This window comes from Typopeltis vanoorti, chromosome 3 (assembly GCF_054136105.1).
Source record: "Typopeltis vanoorti isolate ZY-2024b chromosome 3, IOZ_Tvanoo_1.0, whole genome shotgun sequence".
Classification (NCBI taxonomy): Eukaryota; Metazoa; Arthropoda; class Arachnida; order Uropygi; family Thelyphonidae; genus Typopeltis; species Typopeltis vanoorti.
The window spans coordinates 162,533,710-162,560,263 of NC_143551.1; the positions used below are offsets into that span (position 1 = coordinate 162,533,710).

Sequence of the window (26,554 nt, forward strand, 5' to 3'; positions counted from 1 at the left end):
TTTTTATGTCGATTATGTATTGCATTTTTCCTGTAATTCTCAGTTTTTTGTAACTTCAATTTTTATTATTGTGTTCTACCTTTAGTGGATACCTGATGAAGGCTGAAACTAGTTGTATCATTCTCATTAAAACTTAATATTTTATCTCGGTTTAAAGTCATTAAATATCTATTTTTAAAAAATATATTATATATATTACTCTGTATAATGTTCCATTTATTATGATTATCATCATAATTAGACCTCTGTAGTCAAAATATTCATTGTGGAAAGAAATTGTCACGCATAACTGCTTAAACCATGTCGTAAATGCATTTACCCCTCCCTATTTACCACACTCAGGTAATGCAGTCCATTCATCCTCGGTTATCCATGCAAAAATTTTTCAATTTACTCAGGTCCTCTCTTCTTGCACTCCTTATACTGCTTCCAGGGATTGCCTCTTATTCTCTCCTTTTCTTCCACATTAATCTGATAACCCCTTACCAACTTGTCTCAATATCTAAATCATATCCTCTCCTATCCGCTAGACTGATTATTTTCATTTATTTTCAGTTTTATTTCATTTCATTTCTTCAATCTTTTTTTTTTACCCATCATTCCAGAAACAATTTTAATCTATTGTCTCTGGACCCTAGTCAGTATATCTTCATTCTTTTGATAACAAAGTCTGCTCAGTAATCCATTTGTAACCCTAACAAGGCCTTATATAATGCTACCATAACCTCCTTACATTCGTACATCAATGTCTTTGCATCATTGCAAAGATTAATATACAATTAATTACTATAAACTATTGTAATTTCTCATAGTTTCAGCATTGTTCCTGCTAAATTTTAGGTCTTCCTTATCTACTGTCACCTCACAGCTTCCTTATCCCCCTTTACTTGTAAGATATAGATATACAGGAATCAAGTATGGAATGCATACTTGATTCCTGTATATTAATCTTTTTCAGGTAAAGTCAGAATAAAAGTCAGATGTTCTCTCTGTTTTTCATAGTTCCAACTGTGCATCATCTGCAAACAGTTGCATATCACCAACAAACTTTTCTCAAATATCATTAGCATGCAAATTAAACAATATACAACTTGCTGATATCTGTCAAACTGATGGTTTCCAGTCCAAGATGCTAAAACTCATCCATTCCAGTTGAATTACCAACTTGTCACATATCAAAGGCCTTTGCAAAATTTAAATTTACCACTGTATATGTATTTGTCTATCCAATGCATTCATCACCTTATAAATCTCCTTTAGCAAACCCATACTGTCCATTCACACCTCATTGTAGGACTTTGAGCAGGTTTTCATGTGGTGTCTTATCATATGCTTCTTCCAGTTCTGTGAAGCTCAAATACAGATCCTTGTTGTGTTCCAATGATTTCTCAATTCTTTGTCTTAAAGTGAAAATCTTAAAAATTTTATCATGCCAATCCCTATTCAGACTGAATCCAGTGCTAGTTCTTCAAGTTTCTTTGCTACATTTTAATCTTTGACCCGGTGTTAGTAAGGTGGGGTGTCACAGACCCCAAACATATAGAAAGAAACAACTGTGACACCGCCACCTTACTAACGCCGGATTAAAGGTACCTGTGTTCTGACTATAAACAACAAATTACACAATAACCACAGTAATCAACTTTAATGAAATGAATTCATTTCATTAAAGTTAATTACTTGTTTTATTTTCCTTTTTATAGATTGTTACCAGGACTTGCTAACCTGGTTAGCTGAGTGGTTAGTGTACCTGCTCTCGAACCAACAGGTTGCAGGTTCAAATCCTGCTATGGGCATGGATGTTTGTAATTAACTTTAATGAAATGAATTCATTTCATTAAAGTTAATTACTGTGATTATCGTGTAATTTGTTGTTCTGCTACAGTTTTTCATAGCACCTTCTCGAGTATGCTTGCATAATTGCATTTCCCTACTGGAATACCCAGTAGGGAAATTTCTCTGTAATTCTCACATTGTTTTATTTTCCTTTTTATAGATTGTTACCAGGACCTGCCATCCTGGTTGGCTGGGTGATTAGTGTACCCACTCTCCAACCAACAGGTTGCAGGTTCAAATCCTGCTATGGGCATGGATGTTTGTGATTGTCTTTAGGTGGGAGATGAATTTCATCACCCAGTGTGAGACCACTGCCTCGCTTATCAGAGTCCTGAAGTTGCCTGACAGAAATTCCATATTTGGTCTTTAGAGCACGGTTTTTGAACTATGTAAATATAAATGAAAAAACGAAAAAAGTAATAAAATTAATAAAAATGAAAAAATCCTTAGCCCACCCATGATACAAATGTACTTGTAGGTTTTTATAAACCTTTTTTTGGAGGGGGGGGGGGATATAAAGGAAAAATCAACTCCAGTCATCTTTGTCTTCTGCATTATCAAAATCTTTCTCTTGACTTTTGTTCAGCTACTGTTACACACAATTTTGTATTCTCTGCTCATGCTGATATACTTGCTAGGAACCTTCGATATGATTTAAGTTTACCATGAAGTTGAGATTTTTCTGTCTTCATAGACAAAGTAGTTGTTCTTCATTTCAAGGCTTGCAGAATATTCTTGTAATGGATATCAGAACAGTTGACTGACTGTTAGAGAGTGAAGTATGCCAATAGAAGTATGTTGGAGAGTAAATCAATGATCCATACCCCACTCTGACAGGTATTGAAGAGTGAAGTATGGGTCACTACTGCTTATCATGTATATTAACATCGGGAATGTCTATTTAAATGCTACTGATACAAAGTTGGGTTCAGTAACGATGGATATATGATATAGGAGCCCTGCATATTTGCTTGTGCAGACAGTTCAAAAATGAACTGTATAAACAGGTGGGCAAATGTTAATGAGTGTCAGTGTAATATTACATAAATGTAATATTATGCATTTAGGACTGAGGACATTATAAATTGATTATTATATTAAAATTTACTCCTTAGATTTTGGTAATTCTAATGGAAATTTGCTCTAAGTATTTGGTGAAGCTAATGAAAGTTAAGTTTAGGAACCACATCGATAAGGTGGTTATGTCATTACATCATATAACTGCAGTATTGAACAACTTGTAAGAATATGGAAAGTTATTCTTCCACTTTTCAAAATGGTTATAAGACCACATCTTGGCTACTCTGCTCAGATATATCATCTTTCCATGGAATTCGAAAAAAAAACTGTCAAACATTCAGCAGTTGGTAACTGCCTTGTGCAATTTTGTTCAGAGTATGAGAAATAGGAGGAGAGGAGATAGGATAGAAACATACAAATTGGTAAGGGGATCTTACAGCAGGAAATTTTGGAGCTCATATCAGTTTAGTATCATCTCTGGAAGTTGATTGAGGTTCTGAAGGCATATGAGGTCCAGATTATCATTTTGTGTGATGAGTAATGGAATAAGCTACCAGTGAGTATTGCAATTCTATCTTCAGTGAATGTTTCAAGGAAAGATATGATAGGTATTTAGTATTGTATAATCTGTAAAGGGTTCTTTCTCAGTGACTCTGGATGTGCTCACTCCTTTTAACCCAAACCAAGCAGCTGTATACTTAAATTTGTCCACCTTGTGGTTCTTAAGACTTGATGAATATTTTGTGTGTTTCTTTGTTACTGCTTGACTTCTATCAGTGATTATTGTGATCGGATTGAATATATACATACATATATATTCTGGGACATCACCCCTACTTGGGGATTGCTTCATAGTGGTCAGAGCTATAATAATTGGGAGGAGACCTTTATAGCCTTTATGAAATGGGGATAACTGACTGGGACTTCTGACCCAATGGCTAATTCCCACTTTCATGTGTGTGTGCGTTGCTAGTAAGTATCTGCCTGAATACTGAATAAACAAGCACAAGTTAGCAATTTGAGACTTAGCCAAACAAATTATAATCTGTGTTGGCTGAATCCAAAACTAATTAATGGTAGGAGTGGGTGGCCTACCATTATTATATGGTAGGTAATATATTATTATATGGTATTATATGGTAATCCTAGGCTGTACAATGTTAGTTATGAGGATTGGCTGAGGGAGTGTGGACTCAGAGTTTGGTGGATAGAAGAAGGAGAGGTGATATGATTGAGACTTTTAAACTGTTGAGAGGTGGTTACAGGGTTGACACTGGGGAGTTCTTTCGCTTGGTTGAACAGTGGCAATGAGTCATGACAAGGGTCCATTCCTGGACGTTACGAAAGGAAACTGTGAGCAAGAGGGTGAGGAGTGGTTTCTTTGCATGGAGGGTGGTTGAACCATGGAATGCATTGCCCAATGGAGTGGTGAGAGCGAGAATGGTCAATTCATTTAAGGTGTGTTATGATAGACTTTGTGTTTCCTAGGAGGGACCTCCCTCGATGAGTCTTGATAGACTTGTATTTCTTAGAAAGGACCTCCCATGATGAGTCTTTTGATTCCATGGAGGCCTGAATAATAATAATAATAATATCATCAGAATCGAAGATAGGTACCATCAATATAAGAAGTATCAACAAAAACGTTGATAGGTACTAGAGAGGTACCATGTTGATGTAATTGATATTACCAAGACGAAGAAGATAAAACAGGTAAGATTCTGCTATATGGTAAATATATTATATTCAGGCAATAGTGATCAAGAAAAAGAAGGCATAGCTATAACATTTAATACAAACATAAACTTCTGACTTCAGACTGATAGAATGATATGAAAACATTTCAAAATAGAGAATTGGATAATGAAACTTATTTGTGCCTGTGGTCCACAGAAAATTCTGTGCAAGCAGAATGGAGGAATTTTTCAAGTTAATTATTAGTGAATCCTAGGCTTATAGAAATGTTTTGAAAAATTTGGAGGAAAGGATAGAGCTACTAATAATTCTAAGTACCTGCTAGATTTTTGTTCAGGAATGGAAGAGTTATTATTATAACCCCATCTTCCAACATAGAAATGTGCACAAATTTATGTGGCGAGAATGCACAATAAATGTTTAATTGATTGTCATTGTTGATAATGATATCTTTATGCCAGATCAGGATGCAAGAGTATATAGGGTATTTGAAATAGGAAGTGATTACTATTCAGTTTTGAACAGGATAAAACTGAATATCATACTGTAAAGAAAAGTTTAAAAAAAAGTAGCAGCTTTTAGAGGTAAACTGCACACTCAGATATGCAAATAATATTGGAGAAAAATGAAGTTTAAAAACAAAAACCAAACCTTGGGATCCCAGTGGTAAACTCTGAAGAAAACGTTGATTGATTCAGGAAGGGTGAGAATAGGTTGTTTGCAAGGATTCTTGGTGATGGACTAAGAAAGGTAGAGGAAGTTATGGAAAAGAAGAAGAAAGCATAATGCAGATTCCTAGCAGGTAAGTAAGTCAACAGATTGCTTAAAAGAAAACAAAAGAAACAAAAAAAAATGTAAGAAAGCTAAATAAAAGTAATAGTCAGATTTTGGGAAGAATGCAGAAGACAGATATTACAGTTGTGGCAACTGTTCTGGAAGCTCTTAGAAAAACCTTAGAAAAAGAAGGGGAGAATACTGTAGAATCCAATTGTAAAGATGATATAAAAACCGAAGATAAAGATATTTGTGATGTCTGGAATAATTCTTTTGAAAGATTGTTAAATGAAACAAACAGTGGCAGAAAATATTCAATGAGATATACATATCAGTACTTCAGGTATTAAAAACCATCAAGACACCAAAAATGCTCACTTATGAAGGTATAAAAGTTTTACTGTGGCTGCACCACATAATTCAGAAGGTGTGGTCTGATGATTGAATTTAGATGATTAGAGTAGTTCTCATAGTTTCCATCTGTAAAATCGGAAATAGTGTGAGAATTATAAAGCAATTTCTTTAAATCTTACCTGGAAGTGTTCTTCTGAGTAAGATTTATGCAAACATACTGGAGAGGAGGTTAAGAAAAATTGTGAGGAAGAACAAGCTAGGTTCATGACAATAGGGGTTGGGTTGTCAATTAATTTTCACTGTAAGACAGATAAAGAAGTTACAAACATGAAATATCCCTACTTAAGTTTTGTAGATCTTTATAGATTATTTAATAAAACAGTATATAGTCTATATTTAAGTTGTACATCTTCAATTAGAATTGGAGTTTTGGGAAGATGATTTGATATAAAATTAGGTGTAAGACAAGAATGCACATTATCTTTAGTCTTATTCATCATTTATATGGATCACATTTTGAAGGAAAGTGGCATCATACCTAATATCAGAATTGGAGATATTCAACTTAGCACTTTACTTTATGCAGTTGATTTTATACTTCTGAAAACCATTGGACTTCAGGATTCTCTGATTAGATTGAATAAGTGCTGTAACAAATTTTGTGTGAATATCAGCAATAAAAAGATAAACTTTGCATTTAAGCTGAATCATGGAAAACATCTACATTTTCATTTGAGAATCTAAGAACAGGTGAATTTTCTGTTTAGGCAAAATTATTAGTGACAATGAAAATTTAACATGGACATAGACAATAGAATAAACAAAGCTATGTGGTAAGCCATTTGAATAAATTTGTATGGAATAAGAAATTCCTTTCCTTCAGTTACACCATGATCAGCATTCATTATTAAAAAAATAATGGAAACAACTACCATGTTATAGTAAAACTTCAGTTTAATATAAACCAAAATATTCACTCAATGTTTTGACCTTGATATGAAGGTCAAAACATTGACCTTGATATGAAGGTCATTCATCCTACTACCTCTCTTTCACTGTGTTGCTTAGCCCAACCTTGGCAGCTAGTTACATTCAGAATCATGTGATCTCTCTCACATTTACTAACTTCTAGGTTGCCTGGACTCATATCACCTGCTTTTCCTTAACTCTGCACTTCAGAACTCTCAGTGAACACACCTGACTCCAGATCCATTCAGATGCAAACCATACACCTTATATAGACCCTTCCTCCTGTGTGTTGAGGCTTAAGTACTGTGAGGACATCATGTTGGAGGCTTAATGGATTGTATCTGGAGTACACACATATACATCATCTGGAGTACACAGACATACACACAAAGAAACAATGAGTCTTTTGACTCCTTGGAGGCCTGAATAATAATAATAATAATATGTTACAATCTACATGGTGTGTTAAAGTCACAGTAATGTGGTCAACCATTAAGACTACTAGCATAACCTCTGGTGAAAAAAAAAAACTTACTACATCAAAGCTAGAGTCCTGTTATTATTATTATCTATTTCGTTACAAATCATTAAGAGATATATGAAGGTTGAAACATTGAGTGATTATTTTGATTTATATTGAACTGAAGTTTTACTTTAAACACTGTAGTTGTTTCCATACTTTTTTAATAATGGACAATGTTCACACCAACTTGGGTTTATGGATTTGAGAATTGGGTTAGAAGTTAACATTCAAGAATATGTGAGCAGAGCTAATTTCAGGTGGCATGATAATTGAAACCGAATGGGTACAGAAAAGTTAATGAAACAGGTGTTTAATGCCAAGATTTTTTTTTTTGGGGGGGGGGGGGAAACCAGAGGAAAAACTAAGATTAGGTGGATTGATGCAGTTAGTGTTCTTGAAGATGAATATAAGACCTGACAATATTGAAGTCCTGATAAATAGAAGAATAATTTAGAGGAAAATTGTATTGCTAGGCAGTCAATAATAGTAACTTATCATGTGGTACTGTTGTAGTATTCTGTATAGATTAAATTCCTGACTTGTAGTATCTAGTGTACTCGTCAGAAATTCAATGATTATAAACCTACTTTATGCTTTTGAGAAGAAAAGCTCAAAAAGTTTTCTTTTGTAAAGTGGTTATCTTCATGGTTATATAATTAGGTAAATTTTGAAGTCTAGGCATTGTGAGAAAACTTATTCAAATCTCTGATTTCATTTCTTTAGTTCAAGATGGTCAACTAGACTATATTCTATTTTATTATTTGAAATCAGTATTTGCGAGATAAATTTAAATGGTTAGACTGTTAAGTAAATTTATCTGTTTCAGCATTCATTTCTATTTTCTAAATTATATCATATGACTTATTATACCCAAATAATATTTTTGTATATTCTAGGATCAGTATGAGAATATAGCTCTTCATACGCATCGAGGAATTGAGTTCTTAGAAAAATATGGCCAGTTCATTAAAGATAGGTGCTGCATTGAAGTTGAATATGCAACTAAACTTAGGTATCATGTGCATTATTTTAATCAACAAAAATAAAAAGATATTTTCACTTGAGCATGAATTATTTATATTTTTGTTTTACTTGATTTATTTGGTTTCTAAGTAATCATTATAATGATTACTTATAAGCTAGGAATCAGGAAAGGAGTGACTAAAGAAGCAGATTCAAATAGGTTTAAGTGGGCATTTTTCAAAATGGATGAGAATTTCCTGTGCCTGTGTTCTTAGCAGAGAAGAAGAGGAATTTTTGAGTTCAAAGAGAGGTATCTGACAAAGGAAAAGTTGGTTCTTATTAGCTACCTGAGAGCAGAAGATTACTCCAAAATGACTGTTATTATTGTTGTGGCACCTCTGACTCATCACAGGAAGGCACTCTACATATACGGCCATCTACAATGTCACTATCCATCATCTAGATGCAACTCCAATAAAGAAATATTTGAGGAAAATTTGGAGAAAAGCATAAAGGGGTATATCTTTCGTAATAGAAATTTCTGCATGTCTGGCATCTCCCAGATTTGGACTACATTATCACTTCTCCCAAGCAGATGTAGTGTGGCTAGATTGGTTACTGTTGAGTTTGCTACTGCATTGACCAGATTCAATATTCTCTAACCTTGTGTCCCCTCCATTACATGCTATCTCAGGTAATTCTCTCTTAGCAGCCATATAAATTTCATTTCCTTCCCTCCCTGTGACCATTCCTCCTCCCAATCTATGTCCCCATTGTTGAAATCCCCTGTAATAATTACTCAACCTGCACTCATCTTGCTAATTTGCAATGCATGCCATTTTTATTCTCCATTATACCTATTAATTATAGCAACAATCAGTTATATATTTCATCCTGTTGGCTCTGTCTCACATCAGATAGCCTTAAATGAATTGTATTCATCTGGATCCTTGTCCTCCTGATGCAGTTCTACTTGTTTTTGGCTTCAGTTCTATTACTAACATTAACTCCCCCATCCCATTCTGTTTCCTCCTATGACTTGGATAGAATTTTCATCATTTAACCAAGTCTCACTAATACCTGTATCTTTTAGCTAAGTTGTGCTAACCAATGCCAATTGCCCTTCTTCTGGCATTCCATCCATCCATCCATCAGTGATTTTAACAGGCACTAAAGTGCCCTAATGCAACTTCTAGCATTAGTATACATAAATTGCAATACCCCTTCATCCTGCTACCTCTCTTTCACTGTGTTGCTTAGCCCAACCTTGGCAGCTAGTTACATTCAGGATCATGTGTTCTCTCTCACATTTACTAACTTCTAGGTTGCCTGGACTCATATCACCTGCTTTTCCTTAACTCTGCACTTCAGAACTCTCAGTGAACACACCTGACTCCAGATCCATTCAGATGCAAACCATACACCTTATATAGACCCTTCCTCCTGTGTGTTGAGGCTTAAGTACTGTGAGGACATCATGTTGGAGGCTTAATGGATTGTATACAGCACTTGGAAAGGATTAAAACAGATTTTAATGCTTTCTATTTTTCGTCTCAGACACTGAGACATCTTTAAGGATTACAAAAAACTAATGTAACATTACACAAATGCCACACAATACAGCTAACCACGTGGGTGACTCTTAAAGTCCTATCTAGGTGGTGCACCCTCTATGGGCGACTGTAGGAGGCCTAGAATGTAAGTTGGGATCTCTAAAGAGTCACCCATGTGGTTAGTTTGGTGTTGTGTGGTATGTTTATATGTTACATTAGTTTTTTTTAGTAATCCCTGAAGATGTCTCAGTGACTGAGACGAAAAATAGAAAGCATTAAAATCTGTTTTAATCCTTCCGAGTGCTGTATACAATCCATTAAGCCTCCAATATGAGACCCTTCCTCCCATCAAACACACTCTGCACATCCACAAACTTCATACTGTTCTGCCAGCATAATCTCTGCACTAACTCATTTGCAATTGTTGCTCTTTGTCTCAGCTCACTCTCGCATACCTCATGTGCACCTGTTAGATCATTCATACCAGCCAAAATAAACAAAGATCACCATCACTCTCCTTATGGCATCACTAACAACCTTAATCTTTGCTCCAAAGGAAACATGATTTAATACACTGTTTTACATAAGAGGATATATTTACATGATACTTTATATACATGATTTTATTAAACATGATAAGAGGAGTGTTTCAGGAAAAACACTCTTCTTATATATTCATAATATACAACAGGTTATTGTGATCTTGTAGTTTTGCTAAATTAAGTATAAGGCAGAGTTGCACATCATTCCCACTGTTATTTTTTATTTATTGACCACGTCATTATCCCAAAGCGATATTAAACCTGGCATTCAAATAAAGGATATAAAGATATTAAGTGTAGTTATGTTTTTTGTTAATCTCACCATGAATGACTTAGCCTAGGGCACAGTAGCATTGGTACCAAGGATGGAATAAGATGAGATAATCCAGAAACATTGCTCTGGAGATTAAACATGGAACTTTCTTAAACCATTCAGCCCTTCAATAAGGAGAGTGGTGACTCCATACAAAGTGAAGTTCATCTGCTACCTAGAGATGACAAAACATCAATACCCATGATGAGATTCAGACCCATAGTGTTGGTTGAACATTGACCAGATAGCAGATATGCTAATTTCTTATCCAGCCTGCCTATTTACTCTGTACAGATGATTAGCTTCTCAAAGAAAGCTTCTACAAGCCTTAGGCAAAATTAAATAATTGCTTTATGAAATTGGGTAATATGTTAAATCAGTAATTAAGAGAGACTTAAACTATAAAAATATGCAAGAAAACATGAACTTCATTCTCAGTAAAGAGCATCAGATATTTAGGCACAATTTCTATTGAAAATGGCAAATTAAATATGGAAATAGATAGGTAGAATAAGTAATGTTGGTATTACTGAAAGCCAGTTAAATATAAAATTGTAGAGCACAAGAGAAAACATCACATTAGCAGTATACAAGATGATATTCAAACTGGTTTTTTAATGAATGGATTTGACAGTTGGATTACAATAAGTGTATAATGTGTGTGTGTGTGTGTGTGTGTGTGTGTGTGTGTGTGTGTGTGTGTGTGTGTGTGTGTGTGTGTGTGTGTGTGTGTGTGTGTAAAAGAAAGTTGGGGGGGATGCTTAAGGGTCAAAGCTGGATAACTGGGATTAACAGGGTGCACCACCTTCTTGTGGGGCACCCTGTTAGTAGGTATCTACCTAGATCAATGAATGAGAATGGGCTGGCAGTTTGGGATTTGACTGACCAAGTTGTATTCCTATTGGCTTTATCTAGCCAATAGGAATACACCTAACAAACCAAAATAACATAATGGTACAGCATGATAGAATTTCATGCCGACTGTAGCATCGCCTGGTTAAATAAGGCACCTGTTTGTTTTTGCCAGGAAACCAGGACGAATAGCAAAAAGTCAGCTACTGGAATAAATCCTGACTCAACATTAGCAGAGTTCAAAATTGGACCATCAGCATAAGAAGCATCAATAGAAAAGAAATAGAATTAGCAGAAGAATTGGATATAAGTACCATTTGGACATAACAGATGTTACTGAAACTGGGGGCAAAACCAGGTGAGACCTTTCTAAGCAACAAATACAAGATGTTATATCCTTGCAATAAAGAGAAGGAAAAAGAAGTAGCTATAGTATTCAGCACAAAATATGAGAATAATCTTCTTGAATGGCAGTATCAAGTAGAGTGATGCAAGCAAAATGGGGAACTGAACAATGAGACATTTGTGTATATGGGTCTTAGAAGATTCTAATAAGGAACAAGTGGAGGAATTTTTTGAGTCTTAGAGAAGCCAGCTGACACATTAAAAAAAAAAAAAAAAAAAAAAAAAAAAAAAAAAAAAAAAGATTAAAGTTCATTCTTGTTAGAGATCTAAACATCAGAGTGGGAAATTATTGCCAGACATAAAGAAATATTTTCAGGAAATTTGGAGAAATAAGCAAAGCTAATAATCATGTAAGTACCTGCTGGGTTTCTGTTCATGAAATGGATGACACCTTGTTCTAACATTGTGTCATCTAACATAAAGATATGCACAAATTCACATGGAGAGAAGATGCCAGAAATAAGAAAAATGTCATTGACTATGATCATACAAAATATTTGAAATTGGAAGTGATCATAATTTACTTTTGATCAGAATAAAATTGAATATCATATTGAAAAGAGAAGTGTTTAAGAAAGTTTTAAAACCAATCAAAGCTGAGCAGCTGTCAGAGGTGAACTGTAGACTTAAATACACAAATATTATTCAAGAAAAACTGATAGAGTTTGAAAACAAGAACCAAACCTTGGAGATTCAGTGGTAGAGCACGAAGAATCCATTGATTGATTTTGTCAGAGAGGCACATGGTGAGGTTGTCTGCAAGAATAGAAAAATCAGAACTCCACAGTGAAGTTAGAAATGCAGTCAAGGAAAAGAAGAAAGTATATCAAAAAGTTTCCGGCAAATAAGTCATCTTGAGCTCTGAGAGCATACAGAGAAAAATATAAGAAAGTGAAGCACTACATGAAAGTGTCTAAACAAAAGTCATGGGAAGACTTGTAAGAATATAAAAAAATAAACATCAGGAAGGTGTCAAAATATTCTAGGGGCTACTGATAAAAGCTTAGAAATCGAGGAAAGAATACTGACATGAAAACTAAAGATACAGATATTTTAGATGTCTGGAAAAATTAATTACTTTGAAAAATTGCTAAATGAAACAAGCAGTAACAGTGTGGTGATAGAAAACTTTCAAGACAAATGCAATCGGGAGTACATATCAATACTTGGGGTAGAAAAAGCCATAAAAAATTTGAACATTGGAAAGGCATCTGGAGTAGATGATATTTGATTGGAAATGATCAAATATGAAAGAATAAAGCTTGGTGAGAAGGTCTAATTCTGGATGATTGGAGTCTAGCTCTCATAGTACCCATCTATATAAAGGGAAATAAAATTAATTTGAGAATTACAGAGGAGTTTTCCAACTGAATGTTCCTGGTAAGATTTATGCAAATATACTTGAGAAAAGTCTAAGAAAAATTGTGAAAGGGGACGCTTGGAGAAGAGCAAACTGGGTTCAGGAAACAGATTATCAGGATCAGGTTTTCACTTGAAGATAAATAGTTGAGAAATCTAGGGAATATAACATGGATCTAATTAAATTGTAATATATATTGATCTTTAATTGACCATGATTATTTGGATCATGGTCAATTAAATGTTGGTCAATGATGTTGGAAAAAGGATTAATGTCTTTTGGCAATCTTGAAACATGGACAGTCTTGACAGTTTTTTCTCTTACTGTTATAAGCCCCTGAAGAAGCCGGACAGCCCTGTTGGCGAAACTTGTTGGTATTAGATTTTTATAAATCATGGTCAATTAAAGATCAATATATATTACAATTTAATTATATATTTGAATGACCAAATCTAATCTAAACAATAACACGGATCTGTATTTAAATTTTGTAGATCAGGAAAAGGCATATAATAGGTGCAAAGAGAAAAGCTGTTCAAAACACTACATTTGTATGATGTAAAATGGAACATTGTATTGAGCAATATATAGTCTGTATTTGTGTTGTAAGTCAGCAGTTAGAGTTGAACAAGGTACTGGAAAGTGATTATTAGGTGTATGTTATGAAGATAAGTGGCATTAAACCTGTATCAGGGTTGAAGATGTTAATCTTGGCAATTTTATGTAGATAATGATAAACTCAAATCTAGGAAATTACAGTCATAATTGTAATGAATTTGATGTGAAAATTAGCAATAAAAAGCCAAAGATAATAAAAAATAAGCAGACACATTGAAAACATCGCTTTCACCTGGAATGGAGAACCTGTAGAACAAGTGAAACATTTTAGCTATTTAGGCACATTTTTTTTTTTTTTTGTGAAGAAAATTAAATATGAAAATAGACAACAGAATTAGCATATGTATAATAGGAAGTCAACAGTAAATTTATATGGAATACGAGAGAAATTATTCAAGACACTAAACCTGCTGTACACAAGACAGTGTTCAAAGAATGTAGTAATTTTGACTTATGAATCTGGAGAAAACACTTGATCAAAGACTGGAGACCACAGATATGAGAGTTCTGAGATAGATTAGGGAAGTTAACAGATGGCATCATTGGCAGTATAATTAAAAATGAGGATATTAGGAAAGCACTTAGCATTGTTGGCCTTCAAGAACATGCAAGCAGAGCTAATCTTAAATGGTGTGGTCATTTATACAGAATGGGAGAAGAAAGGTTAGCAAAAATAGTTTTGCCAGAATGGTAGGAAAAAGATCCATACGACGACCAAGGCCTAGGTAGATTGATACAGTAAGAGGTACTTGAGAAGAGATTTTTATTTTGGTTATAAGATGTGTGAAGACTCAATCTTTTAATGAGTTTAATGATTATTAAATTCATTTAGAAGATAAGATTTGAGATCGTGGGATACAAATCTGTGTAGTTCTAGACCTTCAGGTGTTTTCTTTTTTGTTTTGAAATTAAGAGTTAAACCATTTAAATTAAGAATGCTTGTCAATCAAGAAGTATATCTTCATCTTTAAGGTTGATTATTGTCTGAAAATAACATCTATTTATTATTTAGGAAAATCTTGCTTCCTTTAGTTTTCATGTTGGCAATACCAATTATAGCAGCATGGCATTTCTCTAATTCTTCTGCCAGTGTGACTTCTTTTTCAATGATATTAGACAAGATTGCTCATTGAATGAGACTTTCCACAACAAGTCTATTGACTCCAGACAGGATGCTGTAATATGAATAAAATACATGGATTTTATTAGTGTCAAATTTCTTTCTGATATGTGCATTTTTAATTATGTTCTGTTATCAGATCAGTCCATGGGACTCTAAGGATTCTTCTGAGGATCCACATTTCAAAGGCTTTTAGTTTATTTTTACAATATTTTGATATTGTTCAGGTGTTTCTGCTCCATATAGCAGTGTTAACTACACATAGTATTTGGACATCCTAATTCTTGTTTTTGTGTGAATTTCCCTTGAGGCAGAATGTTTTTCATGCTAATGAATGTTGGTTTAGCAATTTCTATCCTTAATATATCCTTATCACACTATCCATTCTCTGTGATTAGTTGACCCAAATATATGACTTTCTACTTAATCTCAAATATTTCCTCTGATCTTAATGTTTATATTGGGTATTTTCATTTTTCCTCTTGTTACTATCATGGTTTTGGTTTTTCTGAAGTTGAAATTAAGTCCATATTTTTCACTTAGTTCAGTGTCTCTTCTACTAGGTTTGAAGATTTTTTTTTGTTTTCAGCATGTAGACAATACAGCAGTACTGTATTGTCTGCATATCATAAGTTGTTTATATTTCTGCCTCCTATGTTGACTCCTTTAAATTTTGCTAATTCTTGGAAGATATTTTCAGTGTAGAAGTTAAACAATATAGGAGAAAGAACACAGCCTTGTCTGCCCTTCTTTACTGGAAATTCCTCTAAGGAGAAGACTCTGAGGAATTCCCAGTAAAGAAAGGTGTCAAACAAGTTTGAGGCAGTTTGCTCCCAATAAACGGTGTTGAGGTTCATATATTTTGTTACACATGTCAGTCATTGGTCTTATTGCCTTATCATTTAAAGCCTTTAGGCATTCTGCCACAATTCCATCCATTCCTGGAACTTTTCCTGGTTTCATTTTCCTAGTGGCATTTGTTACTTCCCAGGTAAGAATAGTAGGGGCCCCTTCAAATTTTCTTGTGACATCTTATCTATTCTATCATGATTGTAGAGTTCCTTTGAATACTCTACCCATCTATCTCTTATTTTTTCTTTCTATATTATGATGTTTCCACTGGCATCTTCAATGCAATGAGAGCCTACTCTTTTCCAAGATTTGCTAGTTAGCTCCCTAACTTTTTTTTTTAAGAAGTTCTCTGGTTTTGTGCTATTTGTCCAAAAGCTCAATTTCCTTGCATTTGTTGTTGAGCCATGGTTTTTTTTGCAATCCTACATTTTTTCTTGATCTCCTTGTTTAAGTTCTTATATTCATGATGATTTCTGTGTTTCTTTCCTCCATCATTTTCAGTATCTTGTCATTCGTCCAGAGTTTACTCATCTTCTCATATTTGGGAATTGTTTGTTTTACTGCCTTGTTTAAATTTCTACCATCTATCCCCAATCTCATCTTTAGATTAAGGGTACGTTAACAGCAGTAGATAGTTCCAGTTCCTTTAAACATTTATCTTGTATTTCTTGAATTTTAACCCTATGGAAGTTGTGGCTGATCTGACAGATACAAGCAAATTGTTTAATAGAAATATTCTTACACATATCCAGTGTATAGCTTGGAGGTCATGAGTACTGCGCATGCATATATTACGAGTGATATTCCACACTGTTTATGCGGTCAGTTTTGGTTTAACATGTTATATAAAGTTGTGTGATAGTAAATGGTATCTGAGAGATACCGCGACCTCCGATGTCAGTATAGTATTGGTTTAGTTGTTGTTTTTTCTTTATTTACCATTGAAAATGGCAGAGTAGGAAGTGATTGTCAGACATACAAAAATGTTTTGGGAAAATTTGGAGAAAAGAGCAAAGCTAATAATAATTGCAAATACCCGTTGGATTTCTGCTCAGGACATGGACTGGTTATTACTAACACCATGTTCTAACATAAAAATGGGCACAAATTCACATGGAGAGAAGAGGCAAGGAATAAGAAAAGTCTCATTGACTATGTTATTGTAGATTTTCTCCCTGGTGCAGGACACCAGAGTGTACAGAGGATTTGAAATTGGAAGTGATCACTATTTAGTCTTGAGCAGGATAAAATTGAATTTCATATTGAAAAGAATAACATGTAAGAAAGTTTCAAAGCGAATAAAAGTTGAGCAGCTCTCAGATGTGAACTGTAGACTAAAATACACAAAGATTATTGAAGAAAAAATGAAAGAGTTTGAAAACAGGAACCAAACCTTGGAGATTCAGTGGCAAACCTTGAAGAAAACCCTGATTGATTCAGCTAGAGAGGCATGTGGTAAAGTTGTCTGCAAGGATAGAAAAATTAGAACTCTATGGTGGACACAGGAAGTTAAAGAGGCAGTGAAGGAAAAGAAGAAAGCATATCAAAAGTTCCTGACAAATAAGTCGGCTTGTGCTCTTAGAGAATACAGAGACAAATGTAAGAAAGCTAAACAGTGTGTAAAACTAGCTAAACAAAAGTCATGGGAGGACTTCGGCAAGAACATAGAAAATAAATATCAAGAGGGTGGCAAAATATTCTAGAGGTTGTTGAGGAAGCTTAGGAATGGAGGAAAGAGTGCTGTAAAAGGAGTAAGAGATGATAAAGGTGACATGAAAATGTGAGAAAAAGATATCCTTGAAGTGTGGAGTAATTACTTTGAAAATTTGCTAAATGAAATAAGCAGTGATGACAGCACAGTGATAAAAAAACACTGACCAGCCATGCAGTCAGGAATACATATCCATACTTGAAGTAGAAAAAGCCATCAAACGCTTGCTATGTGTGGAAAGGCAGCAGGAGTAGATGATATTCGACCAGAAATGCTGAAGTATGGTGGTATAAACGTTTTACAGTGGCTGCACTGCATAATTCAGAATGCCTGGACAGAGGGAAGAATTCCCGATGATTGGAGTAGAGCTCTCATAGTACCCATGTATAAAAATGGAAATGAAACTGAATGTGAGAATTACAGATGTATATCCCTACTGAGTGTTACTGGTAAGATATATGTAAGTATACTTGAGAAACGGTTGAGAAGAATTATGGAAGAAAAGCTTGAGAAGAATTATGGAAGAAAAGCTTGAGAAGAATTATGGAAGAAAAGCTTGGTGAAGAACATGCCGGATTCAGGTCAGTTAGTCTTTATTTGAGTTGTAAGTCAGCAGTTAGAATTGAAGGAAGTACAGGAAGATGGTTTAATGTTAAATCTGGTGTGAGACAAGGATGTACATTATCCCCTCTGTTATTCATTATCTATATGGATCACATTATGAAGGAAAGTGGTATTAAACATGATATCAAAATTGGAGATGTTAATGTCAGCTCTTTGCTTTATGCGGATGATGTTATACTTCTAAATAAATCTGCTACAAGTCTGCAAGATTCTCTGACTAAATTGAATAGCTGTTGTAATAGATATGGTATGAAGGTCAGCAATAAAAAGACAAAGACAATGAAAATAGGCAGAATCATTGAAAATGTCAACTGTGTTGTGAATGGAGAAGCTGTGGAACAAGTAAAACATTTCAGCTACTTAGTCACAATTTTTAGTGAAGATGGTAAATTAAATATGGAAATAGATAACAGAATAAACAAATCTGGTATGGTAGGAAGTCAATTGAATAAATTCATATGAAATAAGAGAGAAATTAGTCGGAACACTAAATTAGCTGTATACAAGACAGTGTTCAAACCAGTTTTAACTTATCGATCTGAGAGTGGGTTTGAAGTGAAACACTTGACCAAAGACTAGAAACCGCAGATATGAGAGTCCTGGGAAAGATTAGAGGCATGAACAGATGGTATCAATGGCAATATCATATTTAAAACGAGGATATTAGGAAAGAACATGACATTATCAGCATCCAGGAATGCGTTAGCAGAACTAATCTCAGGTGGTATGGTCACTTAAACAGAATGCACGAGGCATCATCATCATCATCAAATTCCTGCCATGTACCCTCAAGGGGTGTACAGGATATGACAGTACTACATGAAAAAATTACATCATTACTAACTTCCTATCTACAATTTTCCTCCAAATCAGTCTGTTACTTGTCAAGACTCCAACATTATCAGATCTTATATTTCTATCGTCTAAGGCACTTTGTACCGTATCAATCCACCTATATCTTGGTCTTCCTCTGGGTCGTTTTCCTACCAACCTGGCAGAGAACACTTGTTTTGCTAATCTTTCCTCTCCCATTCTATTTAAGTGACCATACCATCTGAGATTAGCTCTGCTAACGCATTCCTGGATGCTGACAATGTCAAGTTCTTTCCTAATATCCTCATTTTTAATATGATATTGCCATTGATGCCATCTGTTCACACCTCTAATCTTTCTCAGGACTCTCATATCTGTGGTCTCTAGTCTTTGGTCAAGTGTTTTACTTCTGACCCAGCTCTCAGATCCATAAGTTAAAATTGGTTTGAACACAGTCTTGTATACAGCTAATTTAGTGTTCCGACTAATTTCTTTCTTATTCCATATGAATTTATTCAATTGACTTCCCACGATACCAGCTTTGCTGATTCTGTTGTCTATTTCTATATTTAGTTTACCATCTTCAGTAAAAATTGTGCCTAAGTAGCTGAAATGTTTTACTTGTTCCACAGGTTCTCCATTCACAACACAGTTGACATTTTCAATGATTCTGCCTATTTTCATTGTCTTTGTCTTTTTATTGCTGACCTTCATACCATATCTATTACAACAGCTATTCAATTTAGTTAGAGAATCTTGCAGACTTGTAGCGGATTTATTTAGAAGTATAACATCATCCGCATAAAGCAAAGAGCTGACATTAACATCTCCAATTTTGATATCAGGTTTAATACCACATTCCTTCATAATGTGATCCATATAGATAATGAATAACAGAGGGGATAATGTACATCCTTGTCTCACACCAGATTTAACATTAAACCATCTTCCTGTACTTCCTTCAATTCTAACTGCTGACTCACAACTCAAATAAAGACTAAGTATTGCTTGATATAATGCCCCATCGACACCATATAACTGCAGCGTATTGAATAGCTTCTCTCTTGGCACCTTGTCATATGCCTTTTCCAAATCGACAAAACTTAAATACAGATCTTTGTTATATTCCCATGCTTTCTCGACTATTTGTCGTAAAGTGAAGATCTGATCCTGACAGCCTCTATTTGGCCTGAATCCAGCTTGTTCTTCACCAAGCTTTTCTTCCACAATTCTTCTCAACCGTTTCTCAAGTATACTTGCATAGATCTTGCCAGGAACACTCAGTAGGGAAATACCTCTGTAATTCTCACATTCAGTTTTATTTCCCTTTTTATATATGGGTACTATGAGAGCTCTACTCCAATCATCGGGAATTCGTCCCTCTGTCCAGGCTTTCTGAACTATGCAGTGCAGCCACTGTAAGACTCTTATACCACCATACTTCAGCATTTCTGGTCGAATATCATCTACTCCTGCTGCCTTTCCACATTTCAAGCCTTTGATGGCTTTTTCTACTTCAAGTATGGATATGTATTCCTGACTGCATGCCTGGTCAGTGTTTTTTATCACTGTGCTGTCATAACTGCTTGTTTCATTTAGCAGTTTTTCAAAGTAATTACTCCATACTTCAAGGATATCTTTTTCTCCTGTTTTCATTTCACCTTTATCATCTCTAATTCCTTTTACAGCACTCTTTCCTCCATTCCTAAGCTTCTTCAACAACCTCCAGAATATTTTTCCACCTTCTTGATATTTATTTTCTATATTCTTGCCAAAGTCCTCCCATGACTTTTGTTTAGCTAGTTTTACACACTGTTTAGCTTTCTTACATTTGTCTCTGTATTCTGTAAGAGTAAAAGCTGACTTATTTGCCAGGAACTTTTGATATGCTTTCTTCTTTTCCTTCACTGCCTCTTTAACTTCCTGTGTCCACCAGGGAGTTCTGATTTTTTTATCTTTGCACACAACCTCACCACATGCCTCTCTGGCAGAATCAATCAATGTTTCCTTCAGAGTTTGCCAGTGAATCTCCAAGGTTTGATTCCTGTTCTCAAACTCTTTCATTTTCTTTTCAATAATATTTCTGTATTTTAGTCTACAGTTTACATCTGAGAGCTGCTCAACTTTTATTCGCTTTAAAACTTTCCTACATGTTATTCTTTTCAATATGAAATTCAATTTTATCCTGCTCAAGACTACATAGTGATCACTTCCAATTTCAAATCCTCTGTACACTCTGGTGTCCTGCACTAGGGAGAAAACATCACTATCAACAATAACATAGTCAATGAGACTTTTCTTATTCCTAGCCTCTTCTCTCCATGTGAATTTGTGCACATTTTTATGTTGGAACATGGTGTTAGTAATAACCAGTCCATGTCCTGAGCAGAAATCCAACAGATATTTGCCATTATTATTAGCTTTGCTCTTTTCTCCAAATTTTCCCAAAATGTTTTTGTATGTCTCACAATCATTTCCTACTCTACTATTTAGATCCCCAACAAGGACCAACTTTTCCTTTTTCATTGTGTCAGTTGCTTTTTCTAAAGCCTCAAAAAATTCCTCCACTTCTACCTTAGTAGAACCTTCTGTGGGACCATAGGCACAAATAAGTCTCATTGTCCAGTTCCCCATTCTCATATTTGCCCACATTACTCTACTTGAGACTGACTGCCATTCAAGAAGATTAGCCTCGTATTTTGTGTTGAATACTATGGCTACTCCTTCTTTTCCTTGATTGTTATTGCCTGAATATAACATTTTGTATTTATTGCTCAGAAAGATCTCACCAGTTTTGGTTTTTTTTGTTTCAGTCACCCCTATTATGTCGATCTGGTACTTATCTAATTCCTCAGCTAGCTCCATTTCTTTGCCATTAAGGCTTCTTACGTTGATAGTACCGATCTTTAACTCTGGTGATGTTGAGTTGGGGTTTGTTTTCAGATTTGTTCCAGTAGCTGACTTTTCGCTGTTCGCCCTGGTTCCCTGGCAAAAACAACGGGGGCCTTGTTTAACCGGGCGACGCCCCAGCCGGCATGAAATTTTGTCATGTTGTACCATCATTTTTTTATTTTGGTTTAACCAATAAGAATACAATTTGGTCGGCTAAATCCCAAATTGCCAGCCCATCCTCGTTCGTTCAGTATCAATGTAGATACCCAACAGGGTGCACCACGAGAAGGTGAGGATTGGACATTAGGTCAGAAGCCCTGGTCGGTTCTCCGCATTCCTTTAAAGGCTATGTGGAGGTCTCCTCTCAGTTATACAGCTTTGACCCTTAAGCACGAGGCAAGATTAGCAAAACAGGTGTTCTCTGCCAAGTTGGCAGGAAAACGACCTAGAGGAAGACCAAGATATAGGTGGATTGATACGGTATAAAGTGCCTTAGACGATAGAAATATAATATCTGATAATGATAATATTGGAGTCTTGACAAGTAACAGACTGATTTGGAGGAAAATTGTAGATGGGAAGTTAGTAATGATGTAAATTCTTCATGTAGTACTATCATATCCTGTACACCCCTTGAGGGTGCATGGCAGGAATTTGATGATGATGATGAAAATGGCTGGTAAAATGTATTGATTGGATAATCCATCAGATGTTGAAGAGATTTACCGATTATGTTACTCTAGTCCGATGATGAGAATGGTGGAGTCAAATGCGAAAGTGAAAGTGATATTTGATAGTAAATTGTATCTGAGAGAGATACTTCAAACTCTGATGTCATTATAGTATTGGTTTAGGTGTTGTTTTTTTCTTTGTTCAATAATTTCTAGCTTGTAACTGAAAATAAACCATCATATATTATATTTGCAGTTTTTTTTTATTGCATTTTAGCACATACTAGTAATGAATGTATCTCAAAGCTACACGCGACCTACCCTGCAATTCTTTCGACTTGTTGTGTTTATGATTCTCCGTGACCTCTGCAGAGTTAAAGTAGCCAAGATCATATTTTTCTATGTGTATAGGTTTCATTGTTTTCCTTTTTATTATTGCTTTAATGACCACAGGGTTGTCTGATTAATATCAACCTCTGGATATGTCTTGGCTTGTAAAATATTATTCCGAAATCTTTTTTTAATCATTATATAGTCATTTTGATTTCTATAGCTGTCTCTGGGGCTTTTCCATATATAATGTCTTCTAGGAGGTTAGCTAAACAAAATAAAGAAAAAAAGGATTGTTTTCTTCACAGAACTGTATTAATCTTTCTCCTCTTTGATTTCTATGTCTCAAGCCTTGGTTTCCCATGCAGGAAGAAATCTTTTCCGAGCCTACTTTAGCATTTAGATCTCTCATAACAATAGTTATGTCATCTGATTTGGCATTGTTAAGTGCAATTTGAATGTCTTCATAGAAGTGTTCTACATCTTCATCTGAGTAATCAGAAGTAGGTGCATATATTTGGACAATAAAAATATTAAAAGATTGGGCTGCAGTGTTTAATGCAATTGCTCTGTCACATGGGCCAAAATCCAAGTAAGGATTGGGCAATCTTATTTTTTATACAAATTCTACTTCATTCCTATGCTGTCTCTGTATGAATATATACTTGAATGACTCTTTCTGTTTATTTTTCCACTATTAGTCTATTTGACTTCACTTATATCTGCACTGTCAATTTTCATTGTTTTGAGTTCTTGTATAAGGTCCTTACATTCCAAATTGCAAGCCTTAAGAGAAGATTCTTGGTTTTCAGACATGAAAGATCAGGAATCACCCTCCCTGCAGAGTTTAAGATATCTTCTTCATATGCTATTTTCATAGTATCTGTCTCACATTCCCCAATTTCTTTCTCTTCTTCCCTGTAATTTTTCCAAGAGACAAAAGTTGCAGAATGTCCAACCTAGTCTCTATTGCTTAAATCTGACATAGTTCTCTGTTTCATGATTTACTATGGAAGGTTACAGGAAACTCACCATGTAACCATGGTGTCTGGCCACATCTCTGTTTTGTCTTGGAGTGTGTCCAGACTGTGTCACATAGTTGGCTATCATGCCTTCATTACCAGTGTCAAATTAAATTTTGTCATCTGTTAACTCTGTCATTTCAGTCTTCAAGTGCAACAAGAAGGAGACACTCTCCTCTACTACAGCATAAAATGCTGATATCCTCACTTAGTTTTGCATGCCAGTCAAAGCGCTGTCCTGGAGTTTGGTCGCTGGTGTACTCTACTAGATACTTGGAGCCATTAGTGAGAGTTGCATGAGCAGTGGGGACCAATTCTACCCAGCCAGCCACCAAAAAATTTAATGTGATTGCTGAGCAGACAGAGGTGCTACCCCCTACTATGCATATTAAATCAATAATTTGATCCTGTTCAGAATTTTTGAGATTTACTTGTTACTAAAAGCAGACATGATGGTCAGCTTTGTCTAAGTCTCATTCTGTTATACTTGAAAATATATTGCAGGAAATACTCTAACCATTGTTTTGCTTTAACATTTTTAGGTTACATGATGATTTTATTCTGCAAACTTTCTTTATGATTTATTATTTTTCCTAGTTTCTATATCAGTGCTGTCTTCACATTTTTACCTTCTTTAGAGATTTGTGTTGTTTTTGAAATGATTTCACTCTAATTTCAGACACACTTGCCACTGGAGTCAGAAATTCTTATTATGTATATGACAGAAGTAATTAGGTATATGATATACCTAATGTATACTTAATATATAATCAAATAATAAGAAAAATAATTTTACATAGTTCAATTGCATAATTTTAAAAATATTGAAATTGTTTTAATATATATATAGGCGACTTGTTAAAAATTATCAACCAAAGAAAAAAGAAGAAGATGATTATAAGTAAGTTATGATATGAGTTAATTTATTTGAAATGACTAGAGTATTCTTTTATTTCCTATAGAATTGAATAAAAATTGTATTGCATTTTATTTCCAGGAAGGATAATAAGTATCCATTATTTTATATCAAGTGGGTAAATAGTTGCATTTTGAATGTTGTAAAATTCAGTGCAAACACTCTTTTGTACTTGGTATAAAATGTCACAGATACATATTCTTTCTTGACATAAAGTTCTCTTGTCTTTTTTTGGCTCTTTTCTTTGTTAATTGCAAAATGCATTTTTAAATTTTTCTATATAGAAGGGTTTCATTTGTTCAATATCAGAAAGATGTGACAATTTCCATGGCAGGTTGTGTCATTTTATTATTAAGAATGAAATAGGCAGGTAGGCAGTCAGTGTTAAAATGCTCATGGCAACTTTGAAGCTTTTGTTTTAGTTTTCGTGTGAAAACTGAAATGGCTTGCTAAATTCTGTAAGGAAATTTTCTAAAATATACAAAAATTCATAACTATTCTTGTCAGCTACCTTGAATAAGAAAACGGTTTGTTTTGTTTCTAAAATTCAAAATACAGAAATAAGTAATTGATCCGGGACACACCCATGATAGCATATAAATCTTTGTCATTTTTGTTCAATGAGAATCATTGATATTCATTTCTTCTCGTGTAGTCAACAATTAAGTGACAAAATGCTCACTAGTACTCTACTGCTTTTTTTTCGTGTTTAAGTCACCTTGAGCTACACGTGTTCTCTTGAATTGGGGACATAAGGATGGAGTGATATTTGATTGCACTGCAGGTATAAAGGAGTTGCATGTATGTATGTATGTATGTTGCTTCAAAATATATTCTTATAACTTGGATGAACTGTTTTGGGAGTTTTGGATTCAAATGAAATTAAATATTTTTCCTGATTCTTAACTTTTAGTTGGTGTGATAATTGTTTACAAAATATCTAAGTATTCTTAGATATATCCTTATAAACTCTTCAGAATTCATAATACTTTCCATCCACAAGAAAGATTTAAATATCCACTGGCCTTGGTTGGCTGAGTGGTTAGTGCATACAGTGGTGTTCAAACATTGAGTTCAGTAACATTAAAAAATGAAAATTAATGTCCACTGACATTAATTTTCATTAAAACAGAAGGTAAGGTTGTCACGTGAATATCAGTTCATTGAGTGATTATTGAGCACAAAAGCCATATTCATCCTCTCTTTTGATCGTATGAGGATCAGTGAAGGTGTGTTTGGAACTTGCAGGCATTAGTGAGATAGAACTCCTGTGTTTCAGTTTTAGATACTAATCTTCATTTTTGGGTTATAGGAACTACTTTAACCACTTTTAGCTTGTGTAAAAGAAATGCATTAGTTTCTTTCAACAAATAAGTTGGTTTGTTTTCTAGAAAAATACCACAACTACTACCACTTGTATAATTACAGCAAAACTGTAATTATTTTGGAAATGGATTATTATTATTATTTGACGTGTCTGTGGAGTTGGACTCATTTGTATGAAGATTCTACACACAACCTACTACTTTGTTCTAGTTTGGAGCTGTATCTGAGAATAGTACATTACAGTTTTTATACAATGTACATACTTCTAATTTTTTAGGAAATGACAGTGTAAACTCAATTATTAATTATAAAAACTTTAATTAATAACTACCTATATTTTGGCAATGTCACATTGCCATCTTCAGGGATCACAAAATGATATGTGCGTGCAAGCACTCACACTAAGCAAATGAGGCTGAAGAAAGGCAACTGAAGTTGGTCCTAGAGTCCTAAAAGGTATTGTAAAGATTATCTCTGTAAAGGGATTTTTTACTCCGAAT

At 34.5% G+C, this 26,554-nt stretch overlaps 1 protein-coding gene across 1 annotated transcript in view; it reads left to right on the forward strand.

Moving 5' to 3' along the window:
* LOC150108715 (formin-binding protein 1-like) overlaps positions 1–26,554 on the forward strand; it is a 455,638-nt gene that overhangs the window by 34,032 nt on the left and 395,052 nt on the right. Inside the window, exons 2-3 of the mRNA XM_090416173.1 lie at positions 8,068–8,183; positions 24,663–24,713. Of these exons, the coding sequence (XP_090272299.1) occupies positions 8,068–8,183; positions 24,663–24,713 (167 nt within the window). The remainder of the gene's footprint in view (positions 1–8,067; positions 8,184–24,662; positions 24,714–26,554) is intronic.